Source organism: Prionailurus bengalensis, chromosome C1, assembly GCF_016509475.1.
Source record: "Prionailurus bengalensis isolate Pbe53 chromosome C1, Fcat_Pben_1.1_paternal_pri, whole genome shotgun sequence".
Taxonomy (NCBI): Eukaryota; Metazoa; Chordata; class Mammalia; order Carnivora; family Felidae; genus Prionailurus; species Prionailurus bengalensis.
The window spans coordinates 11822141-11847632 of NC_057345.1; the positions used below are offsets into that span (position 1 = coordinate 11822141).

Below are 25492 nucleotides of genomic sequence, written 5' to 3' on the forward strand. Positions count from 1 at the left end.
TCACCACCATCTGCGATTATGTCCCAAGATCCAAGGGCTCCGTGTCCTCGTCTTGCCCAGGAGGCCAGTGACGGGGTGGCTGTTGTGCTGGCCCCCGGGGCCTCCGCTCCAAGCTGATCACCTCTCTTAGGTGTGCACCACAGGGTAGTAACTGAGGCTCTGAAACACCAAGTCCTTCAAGCAGGACTGAGGGAGCCACGTCACTGTTAAATGGAGCTGTCCCTGGGGAAGGGCAGCTCTCCACCTCAACCCTAAAACACACCCCTCCCAGAGGAGGAGGGAGTCTCCCAACTACCTTGCTTTCAACTTCCGTCTCCAACCTCAACTGCTTGCTACTACAGCTTTCTTTCTTCTTTCTTTTCTACTAATAAAACAGTTAAGACAATTCTGTCCATTTTGTTTTATTTGTTAAATTGCTAAAAAGTCATCAGGGAAAACCTTAACAAAAAATGAAACAGACAGAGATTTAGATATTAGTGAAGTCCACTTTTCATTCCTACACTGTTACGTGCCTAAGATGACCATCTCAGGGGAAGCCACCCGGGACCCCTGAGTTGCAGGGAAACCTCACGCACAGCACCAGCTTCGCCAGGGCACGATGGGTGTGCGCTGACATGTACCCTGGTTGGTGGGAGGGGAGCAGAGCGAAGGAAAGAGAGCAGGGGTGGAGTTAACACCTAGGGGTTGCTCTCATTTGACAAGGGATAGAGTGAGAGGGAGCCACTTACTGGTGACCGTGCAGAACATGCCTTCTGCACTTCGCGGGGAGGCTGCACGGGATGCAGGCCTCAGAGTTCGGCTTCCTTGCCCCTGGGGGTATTCAGATCCTCCCCACTGACTCGTGCACTGGTAAGAGAGCACAGACAACGCAAAGCAGAGCACATCACCATGCCAGGATCACCACAAGGACAAGGACAGACAGACAAACCCACCAGGAACATCACTTTTACGGGGAAGGAAAGAGCAAAGCAGACGGAAACACAGAAAGATAAAGTCAGAGGACAGGAAGTATCCCTCTGTTCTCCAACAGCTGGTGGCTTTCTGTTCTCCAAAGTCAAGACTTCTCAAGCTGGTTTTCTTTCATCCTCCTCTTCTTCTTTTCTCTAAAGAGTTCCAACACAGTTCCTAGGATAGTTCATGGTTTTAGCTCTTGATACAGAACTCAAACATTAAAATCAGATCAATCCGTAGAAGGCCGGAAGGAGAGTGAGCCTAGTGTTACAACTAAATTTAAGCTTGTTTCAACACCTCATTTGTGCTCCTAAAATATACTACTTGGGGGGGACGAAGGGGTGTTTGTGCAGCCCACCATCCACGTTAGTAGAAATGTGAACGAAAACACAGAACCCTCTCTGCTGCCCAGCCGATAAAGTGAGGAAAGGGAAGCTCCGTCCAAGAGGGAAGGAAGACACCAAGACTCTCACGTGAGAGTCTCAGCAGGGTGGCCGATGAAGCGGACAGGACATGGGGCTCACAAAGGCACACTTGCAGGAATGGAAGGGGTTAAAGCTTCAAGTAGAAACAAAATGTATTTTAAATACTTAAATACTGATAAATAGTTGCTAATTTAGGTGGTCCTGAAGGCTTAAGAAATCGTCTCCTTTTTCTCAGTGAATTTTAAGACAAAACTGGCATCATGTCAAAAACCAGAGTTGTGGTTAGATGTGACCTGGCGGAAGCACCCCCGGGGGGCTGGCAGAATGCTCTCCGCAGCCGAGACGCCTGGAGTCCCAGCACGCGCGCGTGCGGCTTCACAAGGGCCTGAGGACACAATCGCCTTGACTGTGTCGAGTCGCTCTCCTAAGGTATCTGCCCACAGCGCCCAGGAGCCACCGAGACCAACACCACCGGGTGCGGATGAGGCAGATTTTTCTTAAGGAGCTGTCAACAGCCTGGTTCGGAGCGGTGTAGACAATACTGGATGCCACGGAGTGCCGAGGAGCTGGTTACTTTCTAAGAGCATCATCATCTCCACTGCCTCCCTGTTTGGGGAAAACGGAGGGAATCCACAAGCTAACAGCTGGCTTAGGGAGGCCACAGGACAAAGGGAATGATCACCAAGTTGAGAGTCTGAACTTTCAGGCTTCCAAATACTTTCTTTATATTTCAATAGGAACTGAGTTAGGAGATGCTGTCCATGCGCAAGTGCAACGTCATAAACAAGGTTCAGCAATGGCAACAGTGTAGTATCTAATCTCACAGGCTGCTTAATCTTGTGAATAAGGACCCCACGTGGTCTAACAGTCTTTGCCAAAGAAGGACCGGCAACAGCCCAAGAGCGAGGAGTCTGGAAAGCTAAGTGCTGAGCTGTGAGTAGGTGCACACCACAGCAAGTAGGCTTGGTAGTTTCCTCATCTAAGGGAGCACATGGAACAGTTTCTGGAACACAGACCTCTCCCTGCGAGCTGGCCCCTTCCTGCGCTTGGCACCACAGGGGCTTTCCCACCAAGACCACATTGTAAAAGCTAATGGCCAGGGGAAAGAATTCAACATGATGTAATAGGAGAAAACACACTTATCGGACAGACTGCTAAGTGCTGGCCGAGAGCCAGGACCCAGGGCCAGCTGTAGCAGGCTTGTGCTTGGGAAATGCGAACAAGAAAAAGGGGAGTGTGAAAGATGGGAAATGCAATGTTTTGAAATTCAAATCCTAAGGGCAAAGTAAAAATCCTCTTTGCACTGATGAGAAATCACCAAGAATCCACATTTAAGTGGTGACATTTGACTTTATTCTAACATCTCCTACGTCCAGCCCACGGTTTAGAGACTGGTAACTTCCAAGAAGATTGGTAAACTTGTAACTTCCTATGTCAACCAAAGACATGCTCCAGTTGGTTGCACTTTATCTCAGAAATGGCGTGAAATAAAAACCCAAACCTTATTTGTGTCATACGTGAACAGCACAATCACAAAGGAGGGACTGCTCCCGAGGTCAGCCTTGCAAAGACGCTAAGCACATGATGCTCAACCCAACCACCACTCAACAGCCAGGCAGAAAAACGTATGTCACGACAAGGGCAAAAATCATTTCTAGAAGGAGCTATCACTAGGATTTCCTTCCAGGATCAATTTCCACATTGCATGAATATGGACGGGTGGGCCCCATGTGCTCTGGAAGTAAAAACAAGCCCCAAAGGGAAAAAACGGTATTTTTTGATGCTTCAAGGATTTCTCATGATACTGCCATCTTGGAATTCCCTACCAGCCTCCTAAGTGATACCAGAGAAAGGGTTCCAGAAAAGAAATATCTCTAAGAGATTTCCCTGGGCACCTTAGCTTTGTAAGAGAAACAGAAAACGAGAAAGCTTTTAGGGCTTAAAAAAAAAAAAAAATCCACATATGCCCCCCCCCCCCCCCCCAAAAAAAGAAAAAGGCAGCCTCTGAGGATCAAGTTTTAAGGGAACAAATGTGGTTTTTGGCAACTTGCAATCAAATACGATTGTCAGAAAATTCCAAAATCAGACACCAAAATGTTTTTTCTGAGACACAGAGGGAGCACGCAAAAGACCAGTGGACACGAGGTAGACAGGCGTGTCTGCATAAACATCGTCTCACGGTGATCCTGGCACACACATGTGGAAAAGAATTCCCGGCTGGGTAACTTTCCTCAGTCACGAGGGCAGAACGGGGCCAGGCAGAGGGCATTACCGCTCGGGTCCTCTGTGCTTTTCAAGGGAAGGGAGGAACAGTTCTCTACAGGCTCCTTTCCCCCGGCCAGCTCCTGGAGCTCGTGGGTCTGGAGCCTCCACCTGTGCACCTTACACACGCTCTTTCTTTCTCTAACTCCAAGAAGGCCACGTAAGGACTTATGGGGGCTCTTCAGTTGCCTTAGGTTACGTTCTGACATTAGTCTGTTCCCTAAATTCTTGGTCTAGTTACCAGCAATGTAGAAAAAGGCAGCCGAGCCTCTGCTAAAACACAGCAACAATTTGATCTGAACCAGGACGGAGACCTCTCCCTCTCTGTAAACACAGTTGGCTATATAATATATATTTATATATTTATATATAATTTTTTTCGTAATGGAGGTTTGACCCCAGCCTGCAGTGAGTGAGGTTGGGAACTGGGGGTTTGGTTTATGGGGTAATTCTGTCCTTTGTTTTCCCAATTCGCAGTCCAAATGCTTGCACACTGGAAAATTAAAAGCCACAGAAAGGGAAGGGGGTTTAGAACATATTATCTCTTTGCTCGCACAAAGTACAAGGCGTTTGTTTTTGGATAGTACTTCACATTCTGTTTCTTGTCCATGAGTCCTCCAAATATGATGAGTTCGCCCCTGCCTTGTACCACTGTGTGCAGGCTGGTTTCAGGAGGTCCGACCACAGAACTGCTATTAAATACTTTCCATTTGACCCGCCCCTTCTCCTTGGTGTCTTTAATGTCTAGCACGTACATCTGCATGGGCTTGCAGTTCATACTCTGGTACAAAGGTTTGCCAACATTCAGGGACTGCGGAGGGTGGTGGCCCAGGCGGCGGGCAATGGGAGGTAAGGAATGCCCATCCCCTTGGGCAGGCCCTGGGCGAGGGACGGGCACTGTTTCTCCACTGCTCAGGTTCTGGCTCCCGGGGGAGCCTGGAGAAGACCCCAGAGGAGGACTTAGTGCTGTGGACGCTGAGGGGCCTTTGGATGACATTGCTTTGATGGCTTCTAGGCTCCGACGCAGGGCACCTGGGGAGACAGCCCCTGCAAGGGCACTGGCCACGTGTGGTGGGGTATGCACACCATTCGTCTGTTCGGGAGGGTGTCTCGTGCTTCCCCCAACTGTCCTGTTGTCCACACCATCCATATGATTGCTACTCGAAGTGGGTTTCAGATCCCAATTCAGATCTATTGATCCTAACCTCAGATCTTTCTGATCTGGTAGTGACCCTCGTCGGGGGGCCAAAGAAAGTCCCATTTTGAGGTCATATCCGTCAGTGGTAGATGGAGTGCTAGGAGACACGGCCTGCACAGGGCTGTCCAAGGAAGAGCCACCAATCACTGCTGTTCCTGGAGACAAATTCCCACCATTGAGGATGGGGGAGCCATCTCCTCTGGCTGGGGACAGGCTCCCTTCCCGGGAACTTGAGGGGGTCTGCCTTTGAGCTCTGGGCCTCAGTGTTCCCCAGCGGCCGTTAACACAAGGAGCTTCATCCATACTCCTTACTGGAGACTGAGAGCGGTACTCTCGGGTTTCGGGAACCAGGGCTGGAGGAGTGGCGCTGATAGGTGATGGGCGAGAGTTCAAACTTGGGCTGAGTGGGGCTCTCCCGCTAGGAGCCTGACTGAAGACCACCACACACTGCCCTACCTGGAAGACAAAAGACCTGTGCTCAGTTCTGACCATTCGTCTAAACGGCAAACATTTGATCATGAGCATCTGGGGAGGCCAGGCATTTTGTAGGTACCTGAGACACTAAGATGAAAATAATGGAGCCTGCCTTCTAGGCTAGAAGGGGAGATAGACATGGGGATAATTTTTGCTGCAGCGTGACAGGTGTTACCATTAGAGTTGTATGTACAGGACAGGGAAGGGGTGGAGGGAGGAATCAGTTTTGGTTTGGGGACCCTGAAGAAAAGTTCATAGACAAAGAGATGCTTAAAAAGCTAGCACTAGGGGCGCCTGGGTGGCTCAGTCGGTTAAGCGGCCGACTTCGGCTCAGGTCATGATCTCACGGTCCATGGGTTCGAGCCCCGCGTCGGGCTCCATGCTGACAGCTCAGAGCCTGGAGCCTGTTTCAGATTCTGTGTCTCCCTCTCTCTGACCCTCCCCCGTTCATGCTCTGTCTCTCTCTGTCTCAAAAATAAATAAATGTTAAAAAAAAAAAAAAAAAGTAAAAAAAAAAAAAAAAGCTAGCACTAAAAGGATCAGTGGGGTATATGGGGTGGGGTGGGGAGCGCCTGGCTAGGTCAGTCAGGAGAATGTGCTACTCTTGATCTTGAGGTTGTGAGTTCGAGCTCCACGTTGGGTGTTGAGATTACATAAATAAATACACTTAAAAGAAAAAAAAAAAAGGATCAGTGGGGCCCACACAGGTTTCTCATCTAAAGGTTCATATATGAGCAATGCCCAAGGAGTTATGGTTAATGCCCACATCTTTTATGATGTCAAGGTGTTTTTCATTTCTATACAAATTTGCTTGGAAGTCTGACGAGCTAATTTGGCCCTACAGTTAGGACGTCCTCTCTCACTGGCCTGTCAGTCCTCTGCTCACCCGGCAAGCTGGATGGCACCACAGTTCTGGAGCCCCATGATCTTCATTTTCTACCTTGAGCGGCTGCCAGGCCCAGGGGCCTGGATGCATGTGCAACAACCAAGCATCCTTGAAGAGCTGTAAGAGAAGGACCGACAGGAGGGCTCAGGTGTGGTGCAGGTTACAAAACATACACACGTAGCTGGAACCTCAAAGCCATGCTGTTTGGTCTAGAGAGTGTGTGGGCTCTTCAGAAGAGCAAAATTTTTGGTTAGCCATTCATTCACGCCCCTTCATTCATTCAAATGCCACCACCGGCCTGGAAATACGAAACTGTGCTTGTGACCTACGAATGAATTTTAAGTGGTTCTAAATTTGGCCTGTGGTACAGCGCGTGTGTAGGTGGCGTAAATAATACATATCCATAACTTTCTGAATCTGCATTCTTAAATAAATTCCATGTAAACTGTTTTTCTGTCCCACTCCTCCTAGAAACATGACAGCACATTACAGCCTAAAAGAGGAAGGAGGAGTAGGGAGAATATACAAATATTTAAGAGACGAACATCTCTGATTAAAAGCACCTCTCCCCCCTCCAAAAAACAAAAACAAGAAGCAGATCTCAGCCAGAAAATACAAAGGTTCTATATATACCCAAAGTGAGAACGTATTCTCTAAGTACAAATGTGGAAATGGTCTTATCACTGCTTACAAGGTGACACAGGGAAACAAGTTTCGAACACTTAGCAACGTGTGCATCGGAATATGCCACACCAGCAATACTCACAGCGTTGGGACCGCCACACCCTCCAAGGATTAAGATAGTTGCATCATCTATGACAATCTGGGGAGAGGAAGACATTTAAAATAAAACTACAAAGACACAGGCACCTGACCTCCTACGCATCAGCGGTATATGAAAACAGCCTACCCAGATCCCAAATGAGAGTATTCTAGTCATCATAAGCTCTCCAGTCTCCCCAAACCATGTTAATTCTGATGTCTGGGGGCAAATTACTGATGATTCACCTGAATGGATATATCCTTTGTTGATCAAACATTAAAATGAGCATACCAACCACATAAAATGCAGGGTTCTCTTGAGAAATGAAATAGCAAAGTAAATGCTTTGGGGAGAGGCATAATATAAAGCCACTAAAAATTAACACAACCCATTAGAAGTTGAAAAATAAATACCAGCAAAAAAGAACGACAAAGTCTCTTTGGCTTATGCATGTTGGCATCTTACCTGACTCCCTCCTCCCTTTCCCATCCTAACAGGAAGATGCTACAGTGTTTGCTGAATAGTTATTTTAATTCCTGAGCACCTGAGATTGGCCACCTCGAGGATGAGGACTGGGGCCGGAGATGTTCGGCTTGGACCACGCCCACTGCTCGAGGTCAAGGACCCAGACATCGTTGCTCCTATAAGATAAGGACAGGAGAATGAAGGAGTCAGGAGCCACCAGGGACCCCAGAGCTGATATAAATGAAGTTACATCGATATTTTATTTATTATTATTTTTAAGTAGGCTCCATGCTGAACATGGGGCCTGAACTCACAACCTTGAGATCAAAAGTTGCATGCTCTACCAACTGAGCCAGCCAGGTGCCCCTTGAAGTCACATTTATAAAGATGCCTAGCAAAGTGCCATGCTGATGCCATCTTAAATTATATTTTTCTTCCCCTTCTTTCCCTGGAACCCACCTCAAGAACTTCAAACCTTTGTTCTTCCCACTGACCCCTAAGTCCTCTTTTGAGTCAAACCTACAGCGACATACTAGTATCTAAAGTAAGAATGAATTTTCGTTGGAAGTTTAATTGGCAACAGCTACTGGTCAAGATACAGTCTTTCAAAAGCAAAAACCACAAGGAAGAGAAAAAAACTGATGCAAAAAGTAGCTCTATCATTGTCTAGGAGATAAAGATTTGTCAATTCTGGCTATCCAAATTAATTTCACCGTGGCTAATGAGATCTGCAGTTTTATCAAGGACAAACTGGCATCTCCAACCCCCAAGGGACCAGTACGGCAAGGACAGACTCCTGAAAGGCAGTCTCTATTTTACAGTCAACTTGCTAAGGTCGTTTATTCACATAGAGGAACACGGAATAAGAACTCTAATACCGTAAAGCCCTAAACTGTCTCAGCTGAAGGGCAGCTCATGGTGTCTCAACTGTTTTAAAACAGGAAGATGTGGGGTACGCTGCCTGACAGGGAACAGGGTTGGGTCTGGAATGGTTTTACTGCTGACAGCCCATCAACCTGCCTTTCAGAGCACAGGGAAAATGACCACTACTGCAGCTACCACCAAACCAGATAAAGAGGGATTCAGATGGATGGCTCTGGCTCTTGACGTTGGCCTGAGCTGCTGAGTCATGGCCAGAGATGATGAGGACAGTGGGTGTATCAGACCTGACAGATTTCTTGCTCCTACCCACTCCCCCAACCCATCCTATCTGGAGAAGGAACCATTTTCACCTGTCCTGTCAATCTAGCTCTCTCCGCTAAAGCCCAAAAGGGCACAGGCTGGCTCACAAAGGAGAGCAGGTAAAAGCACCCTGTGCTTCTTGGACAGCAGCCTTCCGGAAGCACAGGTAGAAACAGACAAGGTGGAGGCTATCTCAGAATGTGATCCCACCGAATGAACCACATACCAAATAAAAAGATCCTACACGGCTCTGACTTTATGGAGGAAGGTTTCCAATGTATTGCTCTATGATGAGGGGATCAACAACTGGAATGCTAGGAAGCAACACGTGGTTGGATTAATTAGAACCATGCTCAGGAATACTAACCTGACTAGTTCACTCTTCTGACCTGTTATTCCCAGGAGTATTTACCTTCAGGTTGATAGTCAGCAAACCAAATATACTTACATTTGCCGGGATCCTAAGGAGCCACCAAAGACAATCATTTTATCATCTATCACACAGGAGGAATGGCCAGCCATGGGAGGTGGCCCGTGGGTCGTCACAATGCAGTTCCACCTAATATAAAAAGACAGAAAGAAGCCAAGAAGTCAGCACCACCTGGTCGTATGTGTTTCAGGTGGCAGCAGTAAGTCAGTATCCACTTGACGCGACGATTCTATCACCCTCAGCAGAGCTACTGGTAGGATAATAAATGGAGGATGGCAGAAGGTATTTATGCCCTTCTTATAAACCTGCTAAAGCTATATTCACTTTCAAGTTCTCAGTGTGTATGGCTTGGAGGTAGAGTGGAGAGAGGACCAGGGAAGCCATCGTGGCTCTTCGCCACTCCAGGCTAGCGTGCTAAAGGAGCATCACCTGTACTTCCTTCTACAGTCCCGATCAGCTGCAGCTACTGAGAGCCCTGTACTAAGTAGTCTGTTCCAAGAACAAAGGAAAAAGAGTCAGGAGTCAGTCTTGCGGACGCAGAAGGAACAATGATCATCTGAATCCACGGCACACCTGGGGACTTAGCAGCCAGAACTATTCTCCAACTGGCACATTCATTTCTCTAGGAAGAGGAATAAATCTCTTCCACTTTTTCTCTTGGGAATAAAGGTTCATAGCTTTAGTTTCTTTTTCTTTCAAAAAACTTTTAACCTTTTCTCTAAACTTAACAACAACAACAACAAAACTCTTTTAAAAACGTAAGCTCTATCAGCCTGAACTCACGACCTGGAGATCAAGAGTCACGTGCTCTTACCGACTGAGCCAGCTGGACACCCCTTAAGCTTTAGGTTTTCAAGGGGTCCTGTAAACTCTCTGAAACTGTCGGCAAAATCTATGCATATGTAAATTTTTTTCCTGGAAGAGAGTCCAAGCTTTTACCAAATTCTCAAAGAGATTCCTGGTCACAAAAAAGATTCATTTATTCATATATGTATGTATATATAAATATGTGTGTGTGTGTGTATATATATATGTATATATATATATATATATATATTTTTTTTTTTTTTTTAATTTATTTTGAGAGAGAGAGAGTGAGTGAGCACAAGCAGCGGAGGGGCAGAAGGAGAAAGAGAATCCTAAGCAGGCTCCATGCCCAGTGAGGAGCCCAGAGTGGAGCCCAAGGAGGGGCTTGATCTCAGGATGGCAAGATCATGACCTGAGCCGAAATCAAGAGTCAGACGCTTAACTGACTGAGCCACCCAGGCACCCCAGGAATCCATTTATCTAAAATCTTTTATTCCAGATTGGAAGAATCTTATCTTTGTGGCTTACCAGTTTTTAGAGGGTGAGTAAGTATGTATTTCATCAAAGAATCTCTCTGGTTGGTGTAGGGGATAAGGGCTTGGCCGCGTCCAGCCACCAAACAGCACCAGCAGGTCCTTGTACACGACCAGAGTTGCCCCAGCTTTAGGGGAAGGATAGGACCCTAGGAAAGTCAATAACACCATCATCAGGATTCAGGGTCTCACAAGCGGTAGGGAGGTTGTCTATATATGACCATTCCCTGGAAGAGTCACAAAAGGGGAACCAATACCATAAAACATAAGGGAAAGGCAGAGACAAAACTGGTTTGCAGGTCTGACAGAAAACCATCATCAATTTATACATTTTTTTTTGTATAGTTGACACACAGTGTTACAACATAGTGATTCCACAAGTTTATACACTATGCTAAGTTCAACACAAGTGTAGCTACCATCAATAGCTACATCGACTATTACAGTATCACTATCAATTTATACATCTTTTATAATTAAAACAGAGAAACCTGAATTAGAGGAAAGTTACTTAGTTTGCTTACCTGAAATGAGGGATGAGAGTACCTATCTCATAAGGCTGTTTTGAGTGTTAAATAATACATCTGAAGCACACAGCACAGTGCCTGGCACCTAGTAGGTGCTCAATAAATGTTGACTCTCCTGCCCATCCCTTTAATAAGCTTAATAGACATAACAAAGGAAAGAAAGTAACAGATCAAGGAGTATATATACAGGCTAGTTCCTGGATGCAACTTAAAATATACAATAACTGCTGTTACCCAACACAGGTAAAAAGGGAGGCACGCAGTTCTCATTTGTTAGCATAGTGGCCTCTAGGCCTCTAACTGTGGGCTTCACTAGCACAAATGGGGGCGAAATTTCAGGCTCAGTGTGAAGACATTCCAGTGAAGATGTAGGCCGCGGTACCAAGAGTGGCTATGAAGGCCCTCCAGGCTGGATCTGTGAGCTTTGCTGACCAAACTTTGGAACAACAGAAATGTGGCTTATGCTAGAAAACCTTACGGATAACAAATGTCACACAGGAGCATGATTTTTCTGAGCCCTTTCTGCATTTATGTAACAACTGCTAGTTCTCCCAAACTCTTACTCTGCATGCCAGAGTAAGTTTGCTTTAGTTTACTTAAGACCAAAGAAATTTGTCTCAATACATATGTAAATATGTACATATGTACCCAGGTGTCAGTAAATACTAATATTCAAGAAAAAAAAAAATGTTAAAGCTGCAGGGTCCCTTAAAAAAAGACAAAAATCATCAGCAGAAGGAATCCCAACAGTGTATTTAACCTCATGGCAGCGGAGGTGCTCCCATTCCAGGAGACAGAGGTGCCTTCCCCTTCAGCAAAGGGTTTTTGGGGACACGGTGTTGATGACAAAGTCTCAAGGTTGAAAAAGCGGAGTAAGTGATGGTCTTCTTGGGATCCAACTTAAGAGTAACTTACCATGTAATGAGAAGGTACCAATTCTCAGAATATGGAGTGGGCATCTCAGAGTATGATGTGGCATCAGCTATTCTGAATACTTTCCTGGGGCGCCTGGGTGGCGCAGTCGGTTAAGCGTCCGACTTCAGCCAGGTCACAATCTCGCGGTCCGTGAGTTCGAGCCCCGCGTCAGGCTCTGGGCTGATGGCTCAGAGCCTGGAGCCTGTTTCCGATTCTGTGTCTCCCTCTCTCTCTGCCCCTCCCCTGTTCATGCTCTGCCTCTCTCTGTCCCAAAAATAAATAAACGCTGAATACTTTCCTAATAGAACAGACACCAATCCAGACAGGATCTGACCACAGAAATGAGTCTTCTCTAGGAATGATTCTCCTGTCAATCGGCAGCACAGACTGAGGTCATACTGGCTGAGGTATTGCATGAGTTCGCTCTTGCTACCCTCCTACCCCCCAGGTATCATGACTAAGGGGGCTATTGTCCTTCACAGAGTCTTGTGATTTCTGGGGTAAAAACTTTTTGCCTTCCCGGGAGGAAGCCTCCTAGACCAACGAGAAAACCTAACTAATACAATGGTCTAGTTAAAATGTTAGTATTATCCCCAAATTATTTAATTTGTGAAATATCAAACAAAGCTTCAAGTTCTTACCCTTACCTTGGAACTCGTAAATACTATGAAAAAGTTGGGAAAAGCTTAAAAAACCTACCAGACTAAAATCTGGGTTTGGACTTGAAATACTGGAAATCCTGGCTTTTAAAATCAAGTGTATAAAGTAAAGCAGCACCATTTGCAATGAAATGGATGGAGCTAGAGAGTATGATGCTAAGCAAAATAAGTCAGTAAGAGAATGACAAATAAAGAAGATATGGGGTGTGTGTGTGTGTGTGTGTGTACACACACAATGGAATAGTACCTGGTGACCAAAATGAATGAAATCTTGCCATTTGCAACAACGTAGATGGAACCAGAGTGTGTTATTTGCTAAGTGAAATAAGTCAGAGAAAGCAAGTGTCATATGATTTCACTCATATGCGGAATTTAAGAAACACAGCAGATGAACACAGAGGAAGGGAAGGAAAAATAAGATAAAAACAGAGAAAGAGGCAAACCTTAAGAGAGTCAAATACAGAGAACAAACTGAGGGTTGCTGGGGGGAATGGGCTAAATGGGTGATGGGTATTAAGGAAGGCATCTGTTGGGATGAGTACTGGCTGTTCTATGTAAGTGATGAATCACTGGGTTCTAGTCCTGAAACCAATACTACACTGTATGTTAACTAACTTGAATTTAAAAACAGAACAAACGAACAAACAAAAAAAAAGGTAATCAACAGGAGAAAAAAAAAAAGACCAAACAAACAAACAAATGAGCAAAAGGAAAAAGAGAAACCAACAGACAGACTCGTAGCTGTAGAGAACACACTGATGGCACCAGAGGGAAGGTGGGCAGGGGCACGGGTTAAATAGGTGAGAGGGGATTAAGGAGCACACTTGTGATGAGCAGAGGGTATGGTATGGAAACGCTGAATCACTATATTATGCACCTGAAACTACTACTACATACACTGTACGTTAACTAACCGGAAATTAAATAAAAGCTTAAAAGAATAAAATGAGGCAGCAGACCCAGGGTTCCCAAAACAGCAAAACATGGAAACAATCAGGGGCACCTGGCTGGCTCCATCGGCAGAGCGCGTGGACTACTGATCTCAGGGTTGTAAGCTGAAGTCCCGTGTTGGGCCTAGAGCTTACTTAAAAAAAATTAATTAATTAAGTTAAAAGACACGGAAACAACCAAACAGAATTTATTTTATTTCTGGAGAGAGAGAAAGCAGGGGAGAGGGAGAGAAGGAGAGAGAATCTCAGGCAGGCACCATGGCCAGCAAGGAGTCCAACACAGGGCTTGATCCCACAACCCTGGGATCATGACCTGAGCTGAAATCAAGAGTCGGATGCTCAACTGACTGAGCCAGCCAGGCGCCCCCAAACAGAACTTTTCGTTGAACACTTGTATCAAATTTATATCAAAAAATTTTAAGTGCATATACTTTCAATCAGTATTGAAAGCATATACTTCAATCAGTAATTCCATTTCTAAGGATTAATCTAATGATAGCTGGGCAAAATGAAAAAAGAAATAGATACAAAGATGCTCATTTAAAGTGTTAAAGTAGGGGCGCCTGGGTGGCTCAGTCGGTTGAGCGTCCGACTTCAGCTCAGGTCACGATCTCGCGGTCCGTGGGTTCGAGCCCCGCGTCGGGCTCTGGGCTGATGATGGCTCAGAGCCTGGAGCCTGTTTCCGATTCTGTGTCTCCCCCTCTCTCTGCCCCTCCCCCGTTCATGCTCTGTCTCTCTCTGTCTCAAAAATAAATAAAACGTTAAAAAAAAAAATTAAAAAAAAAAATAAAGTGTTAAAGTAGACCAAGAAATATCTATATAAAAAAAACAGTACATGGTAATTAAAAATCATGCGGCTCTGGGGGCACCCGGATGGCTCAGGTCATGATCTAACGATGTGTGAGTTTGAGCCCTGCATCAGGTACTCTGCTGTCAGCACGGAGCCAGCTTCAGCTCCTCTGTCCCCCTCTCTTTCTGTACCTCCCCTGCTCGCACTCTCTCAAAAATAAATAAACCTTAAAAAAAATTCGGTGGCTCTTTATTTGTCTTGGAACAATCAACGCCCATGCTTTATTAGGTGGAAACTGAATGTAGCAAGTGACAGTGTGTCTGTTTTAGGGGCTATGGGGATGGTAGGAATGGATGGGTAACTTGACTTTTTCCTACTTTTTTTTTGAAGTTTATTTATTTATTTTGAGAAAACACACGCACACAGGAGAGAGCGAGAGAGCAAGCAGGAAGGACAGAGAGAGAAAGAGAATCCCAAGCAGGCTGTCAGCGGACCCATTATGAATCGTGAGACCACGACCGGAGCGGAAATCAAGAGTCAGAGGCTTAACTGACTGAGCCACCCAGGTGCCCCAGGTGACTTGATTGTTAAGAGAAATTGCAATTACAATTAATGATAATGACTAATATTTATTAAGCATGTATCATATGCTAGGCACCTAAGTGCTTTGCATGTATAAGCTAGTTTAATTCTTCCCCCAAACTCCTAGTTTTATTCCCATTTTACAGATGAGAATACAGAGGCACAGCTCATATAAATAGTTTACCCAAGGTCATAGAACTAATAAGTGGTGAAGCCAGGATTCTGATCCGTTTAGTCTGGATTTAAAACTCATTCTTAGCCATTGTATTAAACTGCTCTTCATGCATATGGAGACATTCCTTCTGAGTAGATGCCATAAACAAGTCAGATACCGTAAAAGGTGGGAGTGTTTCAAAGCTGAAAAAGCACTTTCCTAAGTCTTAATTAATTAGGTAGGCCACAGAGACAGAGTAGATGAGAGTTTAGTAAATTGAACAGAAGGCTACTCTTAGGACCTCTTTTTCTCCACAAGGCTCCGGGTCACACCCTACCTCTATTACAGGACCCTTTATTTGTCCTCGGGACTTTCCAAGGAAAGGTAAACTGAGGCCGGTGACAATGACAACTCAATCCTTATGGATTATCTTAGGTAAGGACTTTCCAAAGCGATTTCACACAAATATCTTGAGCTTTGCGAAAGCCAAAATCCTTCCCTCTACTTCCTATCCCAAGGAGTGGGAGAACTCCCTCATCCAGTATTTCCAAGGCCTGTTTCATGTCACAAATACAGACTTTAATTTCAGCATCTTAACATTTTGAGCCAACTAAAGTAGGGTCACACTTAAAGTTAATTAACTGTGTTCCTCCACCTAAATTTGGAAGTGGGAAAAAACAAATGAAGCAGCAGGGGAGGGCAGGCAGAGAATTCAACATACAACCTCTATATAAAATTGTTCACCAAGGAGAGGTCAAAGATACTGGTGTATCAAATTTTCTGCGACCCCAATTATGCATATAATGTTTGCATTTGTTGCAAATTGAATACTTTTAAATTCTTGTTACTTTACTATTTTTTTGTTTTTTTTTTTTTAATGTTTATTTATTTTTGAGAGAGGGACAGAGAGAGACAGAGCGTGAGAGGCAGAGGGGCAGAGAGAGAAGGAGTCACAGAATCTGAAGCAGGCTCCAGGCTCTGAGCTGTCAGCACAGAGCCCGACGCAGGGCTTGAACTCACGAGCTGTGAGAACATGACCTGAGCCAAAGTCGGACGCTCAACCGACTGAGCCACCCAGGTGCCCCAAATTCTTGTTACTTAAAAATCAACAGTGTGAAGCCTCTCTATTTTTTGTTTTTGTTTTTGTTTTTTTGTTTTTTTTGTTTTTTAATTTTTTTTTTTCAACGTTTATTTATTTTTGGGACAGAGAGAGACAGAGCATGAACGGGGGAGGGGCAGAGAGAGAGGGAGACACAGAATCGGAAACAGGCTCCAGGCTCTGAGCCATCAGCCCAGAGCCTGACGCGGGGCTCGAACTCACAGACCGCGAGATCGTGACCTGGCTGAAGTCGGACGCTTAACCGACTGCGCCACCCAGGCGCCCCGTGAAGCCTCTCTAAAAAGTCCCTAATTTTATCATATCTTTTTTTTTTTTTAATGTTCATTTATTTTTGAGGCGGGGGGGGGGGGAGGGGGAGGGAGGGAGGGAGAGAATGTGAGCCAGGGAGGGGCAGAGAGACAGGAAGAGAGAATCCCAAGCAGGCTCCATGCTGTCAGCACAGAGCCCGATGAAGGGCTCGAACTCATGAGCTGTGAGATCATGACCTGAGCCGAAGTCAGATGCTGAACTAACTGAGCCACCCAGGCACCCCAATAAATTTTTATTAACACACACCTGCCCACCACACCACAGACTGATTCACTGGGAATCTGGTCTGGTATAAGGTACTCTGACACTTGCAGACCCTCCACAGTTAAAAGGCCCATCATCATCATGGTGACATATGATGAAATAAATCCCCTGCCCTCAAGAAAACTTATACATGAAAGTTTTATACTCATTAGGACGTTTCTTGGCCTACCTTCAACATAATGAGGCTACTGAGCCTGCAGACAGACTCTAAAATCGCTGTATCACAAAAGTAGAGGAAGAAAGGGTGTCACTCCCATGCAGGTTCTCATCGAGCACCACGGGACCAAATGTGCCCACCAGCAAACTTGGAGGGACATGTTACTTGGGCCTGTTCCCCCAGAGCCGACGGTTAGCCTCACAGGCTTCATTCCCCAAACATACCAAAGGTCTCCTAATCACACAGCAGACATGATCAATGGAGCACATCTCTGAACGAGGCACAAGCCAGAAAGGCAGCTGTGAGAAACTGGATAATCAGAGAGGCACCCTATACACAGAACTAATATTCCCTAAAATTGCTCATTAGTTCAGATGTTTCCCAAGGTTCCTATGAAATCAGGAAATCTCACATGCGGAAGACAGTGGTAGAATTACAAGGCATTCTTGTTTACTTTTGCAAAGATGGTAAAAGGGTGAAGCAATCCCAAATTCTGGTCTGGTTTCTTTGCCACTTTCCCACAACTGGAGTTTCTACTCACACAGAACCAAGGGCTAGAAGAGCAGCTCTACTGCGGGTACAAGACAAAACAAGGACTGGTTTTAATTAGGGATGCCTATATTTTATGCATGACTAAAAAGTTATTTCTACATCTCTATACCATGATCAGTCTTTGTTAATATTACTGGGATGTTATTACAATGGTCTAAGCAACAGCCACCATTCCCCTGGAACGTTAGTTCTCAAACTCCAGCTTCTGCTAATAGGTGGAGGACTTGTTACAATGCAGACTGTGGGCCTCACTCTGTGCTCCCCGTTTAGTGGGTACGAGTGGGGGCCTAGAACTTACATTTCTAACAAAGCTTCCAGGTGATGCTTGTGTTTGGGGACCAGACTTAGAGAACCATGTTGTAGAGTTAAACCATCGTTGAGTGAGCCTTTAAATAGTGCTCCAAAATGACATTAACGTGGACTATATGCAGAATTTTTTCTAAGCATACTCAGTATACGACTACATGGAACCCTTCATTATGGTGAACAGAGTAAGGACAAGGGTCCAAGGTGGGCTTCCCTTGACAAATGCTTTGCTCATGGGGGTGCTGAAAAGAACACTCACATTTTCAGTATACAAATATTCTCCAGTCGTTCTCGTCTCTATGTCACTGAAGTTACACTTTGCAAAATAAATAAAAGGAAAAAAAAACACGTTCTGTCTACTGGCTTTCAGGCAAATCACTTTAAGACTTACTCATAGCGACATAGGTGAGCTGCTAATAGTTCTCCATGACTCTGAAAACAGAAGATTTAAGACTAGGAATTAGGGACTTCCGGGAGGTAAAGTCTGAAAACAACTATGAGCATGAAAAATTTAACCATGGGATTCATGAGCATACTGATAAATCCAGAAGAGAAGTACTAGGCAAAATCTTTACTTTGCTCATGGAATTCCAGAATGTTGTACCATGTGGTTCTTTTTTAAATTATTTAATTATTATTTTTTATTTGAGACAGAGAGTGCGCACGTGTGTGTGCACAAGTGGGGAAGAGGGGCAGAGGGAGAGAGAATCCTAAACAGGCTCCATGCTCAGTGCAGAACCCTACACATGGCTCACTCCCACGAACATGAAATCATGCCCTGTGTTGGGCTCTGTGCTGACAGTGCAGAGCCTGCTTGGGATGCTCTCTGCCCCTCCCCTGCTCTCTCTTCCAAAAATAGAATGTTTTGTTTTGCATATTTAAAAAAAATGTTTATTTTTCAGAGAGAGCAAGCAAGCACATGCATGCGCGGGGGAGGGATAGAGAGAGGGAGAGAGACAAAGAATCCCAAGTAGGTTCCGCGCTGTAAGCATAGAGCCGGAATCAGGGCTTGAACTCACGAACCACGAGATCATGACCTAAGCCTAAACCACTTAACTGACTGAGCCACTCTGAACTGGTTCTTATCTGGCAATCAAAAAGTTTTCCCTAGGATGCTTTCAAATCTTTTACAGTAACAATGCCAAAGGGGACATTCAAGAGTAACTGCTGAGGTTTCAGGTCACAGTCCCACCTCATTCTAGCCACTCTTCGCAAACACTCGCTTCCTCAGGGTAGCTCCAAAGAAGCTCCATCTGCAGGACGGAACTGGCCTCAAGGGCAAAGCAAGACCAGACAGACCAGACTGACCAACAACCACATGGCCCAGTTTCTTTTGTGTGGCTACTTCTTCTCTGTGGTAGCCAGGAGCCTTGAGCTGGTGTGTGCACAGTGGGTAGGGGAGATGAATTTTGCTGACAGAATCCAAGCTGGGTCTTGGGAAGCCGACCAAGCCTCTGGCTTGATAGAGCTGTCATTATGGTAGTGTGTGAAGTAACTGACCTTGATAGCAAGAGTTCAGAAGTCAGGAAAAGAATAATTTGGAAAGGCATTTCCCAGAACACCATATTAGCATCTGAATTAGAAAACCTAGAGGGCAGGAGAGGACAGGCTGGCATCGATAACTTAGGAGGGGAGAAATTCTTTAAAGAAAAACTACTGGAGTTATAATTTAACTGCTTATATCTCCAAACTGTTGGTTTTATAGGTAATACTCTGTCACGGAAACAAGAAAAGCCATGTTTCACGGTTTTATTATTTGAGGAATGGAAAGACAAAAGGACAACTGAGAAGAACATTTTACAATCCCTGAGTGTAAAGTCCATCTTGGGCTGTAAACACCTAGAAGACTAACTGTTCAAAATGTTCTCCAGGAAAGACCACAGGGGTTCTGTCTGCAACGGCAATCAGTCTCTCCCCGATAATGAAAACATTTCCAATTTACCATCAATGTGGCCAATAGTAACTACAAGAAGTCTTTGCATTTACAGAGACGCCCTCAGAAGACACAAGTATATGGAGCTTATTTGACAGAAACAAAGTAGGAAACAAATACAAAGTTGCTCTTTGGTAAAGTCTCTACAGAATCCCTACGCTGCTTTCCAGAACTTGGTCCTAGTCAAGTGTGCTATTTAAACTCAGTCTAAAATAGAGACTTCAGTTACTCACAAAGAACATGGTACTAAATTCTTTTGCACAGGCATGGCCTTCTTTGGGACCTCTGCCAGCACATCCCTTCCCACACTAGGCTAAAGTGCCTCCTGGAGGGGGAAGGGTACTGTATCAACCCCAATCCCAGAATTTAGCACATTGTGTTGAAATTATCCATTTAGACTCTCCCCATAAGATTACACTATCCTAAAGGACAGGAACTGTTTCTTATGAAAATGCTGAACTAAACCCAATCCTGGAAACCAAATGGTTGTAGATTCCTCATGCGGTGGGAGAAGACGTGGCTCAGCAGGGCTCAGCAAACTCAGCAGGGCTGAGGGCAAACACTTTTCTGGGTGTCTCCCTTACACTACCTTTTTTTTTTCCTTTTCCTATTTTATTCTCCAGTTGTAACATGGCCAGAAAGTTACTGATTGATATCAAACCAACTCACTAATATTAAGACAAAAGCTTGTCTGGATCTTGGGCTTCAGGGCATACATTTTCATTATTATAATTATGCCTACATCTTTAAAAACATCGCTCCTTGGGTCATCCAAAGCAAGAGGAACATCCAAAACAAGAGGAACTTTTGTAATGGGCATGAGAAAAGTTTAGATCCTGTATGACTGCATATACCACAGGCGTTAAAAAAAAAAGAAAAAAAAAAAAAGAAATTCCATATTGGCATTGTTTTCACTTCTAAATAAACCCATGAGAAAGGCCACTTGATGAATAGGGCAGTACTTATCAGCTAAAAATTAACAGCATGAAAACCAATAATAGTTCCTTGTTACCATTTCAAGTGGTCTTTTGATCCAATTTCTCCTGGAAGAGAGGAGGTCCACAGTCAGTTTAATCAGATAACTTGTTAATTGCAGTTCTAATGGGGGTTGGAGAGTGGGTACTCTTTGAAGTGGCTCTGTTTAGAAGTAAAAACAATGTTGCTAGTCATAAAGTTTCTGGCCTGGTGTCAAAACAGGGAAATCCTAGTCAGGCAGGAGAGAGCCAGACTGAAATATGGTATAATCTATATATTCTCTCCCCTGGAAGACTGAGGTTTTACCCAGACTTGTGCTATGCACATTTTCCCACTCTTCTCTCCAGTAGGAGATAATGTATACCCACCTCAGAAAAGTATGTATTCTGGAAAAATCCCAGCATCTGAACTTTATAAACAAACAGGAAGAGTTCCTTCCTTTCCTAGGGGAACCCCAAGGCTCTGCTCTCATTCACCTGTCCTGAGACCACCACAGACCCAGGTTGTTCTAGGACTGCAAATGGCTAGAGGAGACAAGGAGAAATCACCAGCTCATATAGATTAACTAGGAACGGGTCCAGGGATCGGGAAGGAGCTAATATAGTAATATATTGCAAAGAACTGAAAGTAGTTGCCTAAGTAACATCCTATGCCTTCTTCACAGAGATTAGTACATGAAAGTGCTGAGCGCTGGGTGCCTTCCTTCTATGAAAACAGAAAAATATTTAAGATACTTCATAGGCGTTTTAATCAAAAGCACATCATCTTAATACAAACATGTAATTGGCCTTAAAAATAAACTGTAACAAATTGTGAACAGAATCCAAATTCATTAGTTTGCTACTTTTCTCTTCATGAATCAGATTTCCTTTAACAATCTATCCATCCATACAGAAGTCCTGGATCGATATAGTTTATAACTTACTTTAAACACCTCCGTCTACTCTCTTGCATCACCAGTTAATTTTCTTCCTAGTGCATTAGATTTTCTTTGTATAGACTGATTTGTTTATGGGCTGTCTTCCCCCCAAACAGACCTGCGTCTTGTTCACTCCTATATCTGCCCCAGCTTGGACAGCACTGGGCATAAACATTCAATAAGTAAAGGCATGAAAATGAATAAACAAAGGGATGGAGGCAATCCCTTTTCAAGCTTTGGGAACTTGAGGATAACTTCTGACCACTCTCCTCCCTAGCTAGTACTTCTGTATATATACAAACTGAACTTGATCAGATTCTACATCTCCCTCCATCTGAATACTGTATTGCATGTAATCCGAACAAAAACTATGAAAGGTAGATATCACCATCTCTATTCTAAAGGTGAGGCAAATGAGATGTTACATAACCTGTTTACGGTCACCGGTTACTAAGCAACAGAGATCTGATGCAAACCTGTGTTTGCCTGGCACAAAAACCAAGCTCTTAATGTTATTACTAACCAGTCTCCTTCCTTCTCACAACACATTCCTCCCATCATTTTAGGTAGGGAGGCCCTAATTATGAGCAGTACCTTTAATTATTAGCCAAGCAGTCTTTCCTCCCCCAAATCTCTATAATACTTAGTTAGATCATCAGATCTTTCTACTTAGAGGAGGATTAAGTGAATAGAGAACTCTCTGGGATACTCACTGTATCTAGAATATGTCTTTTTTTTTTTTTTAAGGTTTTTAAAAAGTAATCTGTACACTCATTGTGGGGCTCAAACTTACAACCCCAAGATCAAGACTTGCATGCCCTACTGACCGAGCCAGCTAGGCACCCCTAGAATATTTCTTAAACAACTTTAAGAAACATGGTAGGTCTTAAGTAAGAAATGAGTGATATGTCCACAAACAAACTCACATAAGAATGTTGACTGCAACTATATTCAAAGCAGAAATAACCCAAGTATTCACCAACATTAGAATAGGTTAAAAAAAAAAAAAGTAGTATACTCACATTACGGAACAGTCACAGCAACGAAAAGGAATAAACCCCTGATAAATGCAACCGCACAGATGAATCTCAAACAGACCAAGATGAATCTCAAGTCTCTTAGAAGTCAGAAGGTGGTTACCTCAGTGGGGAGTGGTATTGACATGAAAGGGCATGAGGGAACTTTCTGAGGTGACAAGTATTTTGTTTCTTGATCTGGGTGATAATCACATGGGTGTATACACAGTTTAAAAAGTCTGAGTTGTGCAGAGAACAAATCTAAGATTTGTTCATTTTACTGTATGTAAAGTGTGTTTTAATAAAGTATTAAGAAAAAAGACTAGCTAATGTCAGAGCTGATAGAATGAAGCGAACTGTAAATCATGTTTATACCACCGTCACATGGCATCAGCCACTCTTTTTACCAAGAAACAGAAAGACCAATCCACTGCCAGAAAATTCATCACGGGAGGTCTTTGAGAACATATTCCTTCCATAAAACGCAACCACGCCGTAACTCACATATGTAAATAAAACAGCAAGAAACAACTTAAGATGGGGCAATGAATTTCAGAAACATTACTAAATGGGAAAGAAGGCAAAAAAGGAACACAGCATAAAAGCCAACAAATCAAATATAAAATAGCCCATAATCACTCCTAGAGAGAACTATGGAACAGAGGAAATTATCAGGCACACTGCTTGTTTGAAAAAGTAGAATTAATTAAAGCAGTATTTCAAGAGTTCATTTCCCAAAAAGGAGATGAGAGGTAGCTTCTAAGTTTTGAAAAGTTAAAGTAGTCTCTAAGAACCTAAGTTGATATTTCAAATTAATAAATGACCAACCACAATTCTCACCCACCTAGAAGACCAACCACCCTGCAGATTCTTTACAAAATCTCCTCAAGGTCACAAGAACTGAAAAACTTGAAAAACCAGCCCAATCCTGACTGTACAGAGAATAAACAGCCAAATAATAAGCACTAGGGCATGAGTTGGTGAAAGGCACTGCGGAGTCTCCTAGAGACCAATAGTGTCATGGGGAAGGAGTCAGAAATGACTCTAGCATAGTATCTTTTGTGTTCCCCCACATAAGATTAGCCTTCTGCAATTTCACTCAGGACACACAAAAAAATTAAGAAATCTGAATAGCACTGGAGATAGGGATAAAGCATCATACAAAATGAAGTCTACTGTGCTCATAAAACACCAAGTGCTATCTATTGGTGGGGGGTGGTTATGTGGATACCTGAGAAAAACAAACACTAGATGGTCTGAGAGTCTCACTGCACAGGAAATGCAACCAAAAACTGCCTGTCAAGAGGGTAGGCAGACAGGATAACAGTGCAGGTATGGAGGCTCAGAATTCTAAGGAACGTCACTGCTTATGCTCAGTGACACTCAGACTTCTATCTAAAATAAGAAAAGGCAGGGGTGTCTAGGTGGCTCAGTTGATTAAGCGTCCAACTTCGGCTCAGGTCATGATCTCATAGTTTGTGGGTTTGAGCCCCACGTTTGGCTCTGTGCTTGACAGTGTGGAGCCAGCTTGGGATTCTCTCTCCCTTTTTCTCTGCCTGTCCCCTGCTCTCTCTCTCTCTCAAAATAAATAAATAAACTTAAATTTAAAAAATAAATAAATAAAATAAAATAAAATATAAGAAAATGTTTATAGAGTTTTAAGAAAGGACAGAAAAACTCATGAGCTGGACCAAGTAAATAAAAGTGAAAGGATGCAGAATTTTCAACATGGACAGATTTTAATACATTTTGGCAATCAAGACATTAAATGATCAAGAAAAGATCCAGGGGCGCCCGGGTGGCTCAGTTAGTGGAGTATCCGACTGCAGCTCAGGTCATGATCTCATGGTTGTGAGTCTGGGCCCCACATTGGGCCCTATGCTGTCAGCACAGAGCCTCTGTCCCCCTCTTTCAAAAACAAACATTAAAAAATTTTTTTAAAAAGGGGCACCTGGGAAGCTCAGTTGGTTAAGTGTCCGACTTTGGCTCAGGTCATGATCTCGCAGTTCATGAGTTCAAGCCCACACTGGGCTCTGTGCTGAGCCTAGAGCTTAGAGCCTACAGCATGCTTTGCATTCTGCGTCTCCCTCTCTCTGTCTTTTCCCTGCTCATACTCTTTCTCTCCCTCTAAAAAATAAATAAACATTTAAAAAAAAGTTAAAAAACAAACAAAGATCCATAGGTAAAATTAGTTGGGCCTTCTCATTCATAAAGAAAGTATTAAAACAGTGAGGTCAATGATCAGTTTTTAGCACAGAGAACAGAAGAAGCTTGGATTGTATTTGAAAGTCCTCTTGTTAAATATGGTCCAATATTTACCAGTTGATAGGCATCTACCTCTCTCTCATCTCCACAGAACTGGCATTCTCAGAACATAATGGTAAGTTTTAAAAATGTATAAAGTGTTTAGATTCAAAACAACACTACAAAGCAGAATCTAACGCCTTTGAACACACTAATAAGTTATTTAAAAAAATTCCACATCCAGCTATTTCAATGTCAATACTGACACCTGGGATCTAAGCCAAGGGAAGGACTGGGTGATCTTTTCCAGAACACACTCTCCTGGTTAGCTGTTCTGGGTATACCTGGTGCCAGGTATCAGTCCCACACTCCCTTCTTTGTTTTGACATTTCCTGAACATGTTACCACAGGCTCAGGAAAGGCTAAACTTTTCTACCAGACACAGGACAGCAAAGCTTCATCAATGGATCCAAGAGCCCTGTGTGCACCATTTTTCAGATATCATTTACAGAGTAAGAGAAACAATAACACTCTGGGCAGTTATTTCTGGGCAGTTCCAGAACTTTCCAGCTTTAAGGATATTCTGGCCCTCCCACAGACATCTGATATGACCAATATTCTTTCTTTTTCTTGCCCAACTCCAAAAGTAAACTAGCTTTTCTGCTAGATTACTCAGTGATTTTGGAAGATGTGATTATTTGTTTAGGAAACAGTCTTAATGAAAACAAAATTATTTCCAATAGA

General features: G+C 43.8%; 1 protein-coding gene across 1 annotated transcript in view; it reads right to left on the bottom strand.

The window, feature by feature from the left end:
- Positions 1–385: 385 nt before the first annotated feature.
- The window catches only part of FBXO42 (F-box protein 42), a 98153-nt gene continuing 73046 nt past the window's right edge, over positions 386–25492 (bottom strand). The window contains exons 5-10 of the mRNA XM_043573858.1: positions 10372–10525; positions 9055–9165; positions 7504–7600; positions 6963–7019; positions 6197–6313; positions 386–5292 (exon numbers count right to left, since the gene is read on the bottom strand). Of these exons, the coding sequence (XP_043429793.1) occupies positions 4177–5292; positions 6197–6313; positions 6963–7019; positions 7504–7600; positions 9055–9165; positions 10372–10525 (1652 nt within the window). The 3' untranslated portion in view covers positions 386–4176. The remainder of the gene's footprint in view (positions 5293–6196; positions 6314–6962; positions 7020–7503; positions 7601–9054; positions 9166–10371; positions 10526–25492) is intronic.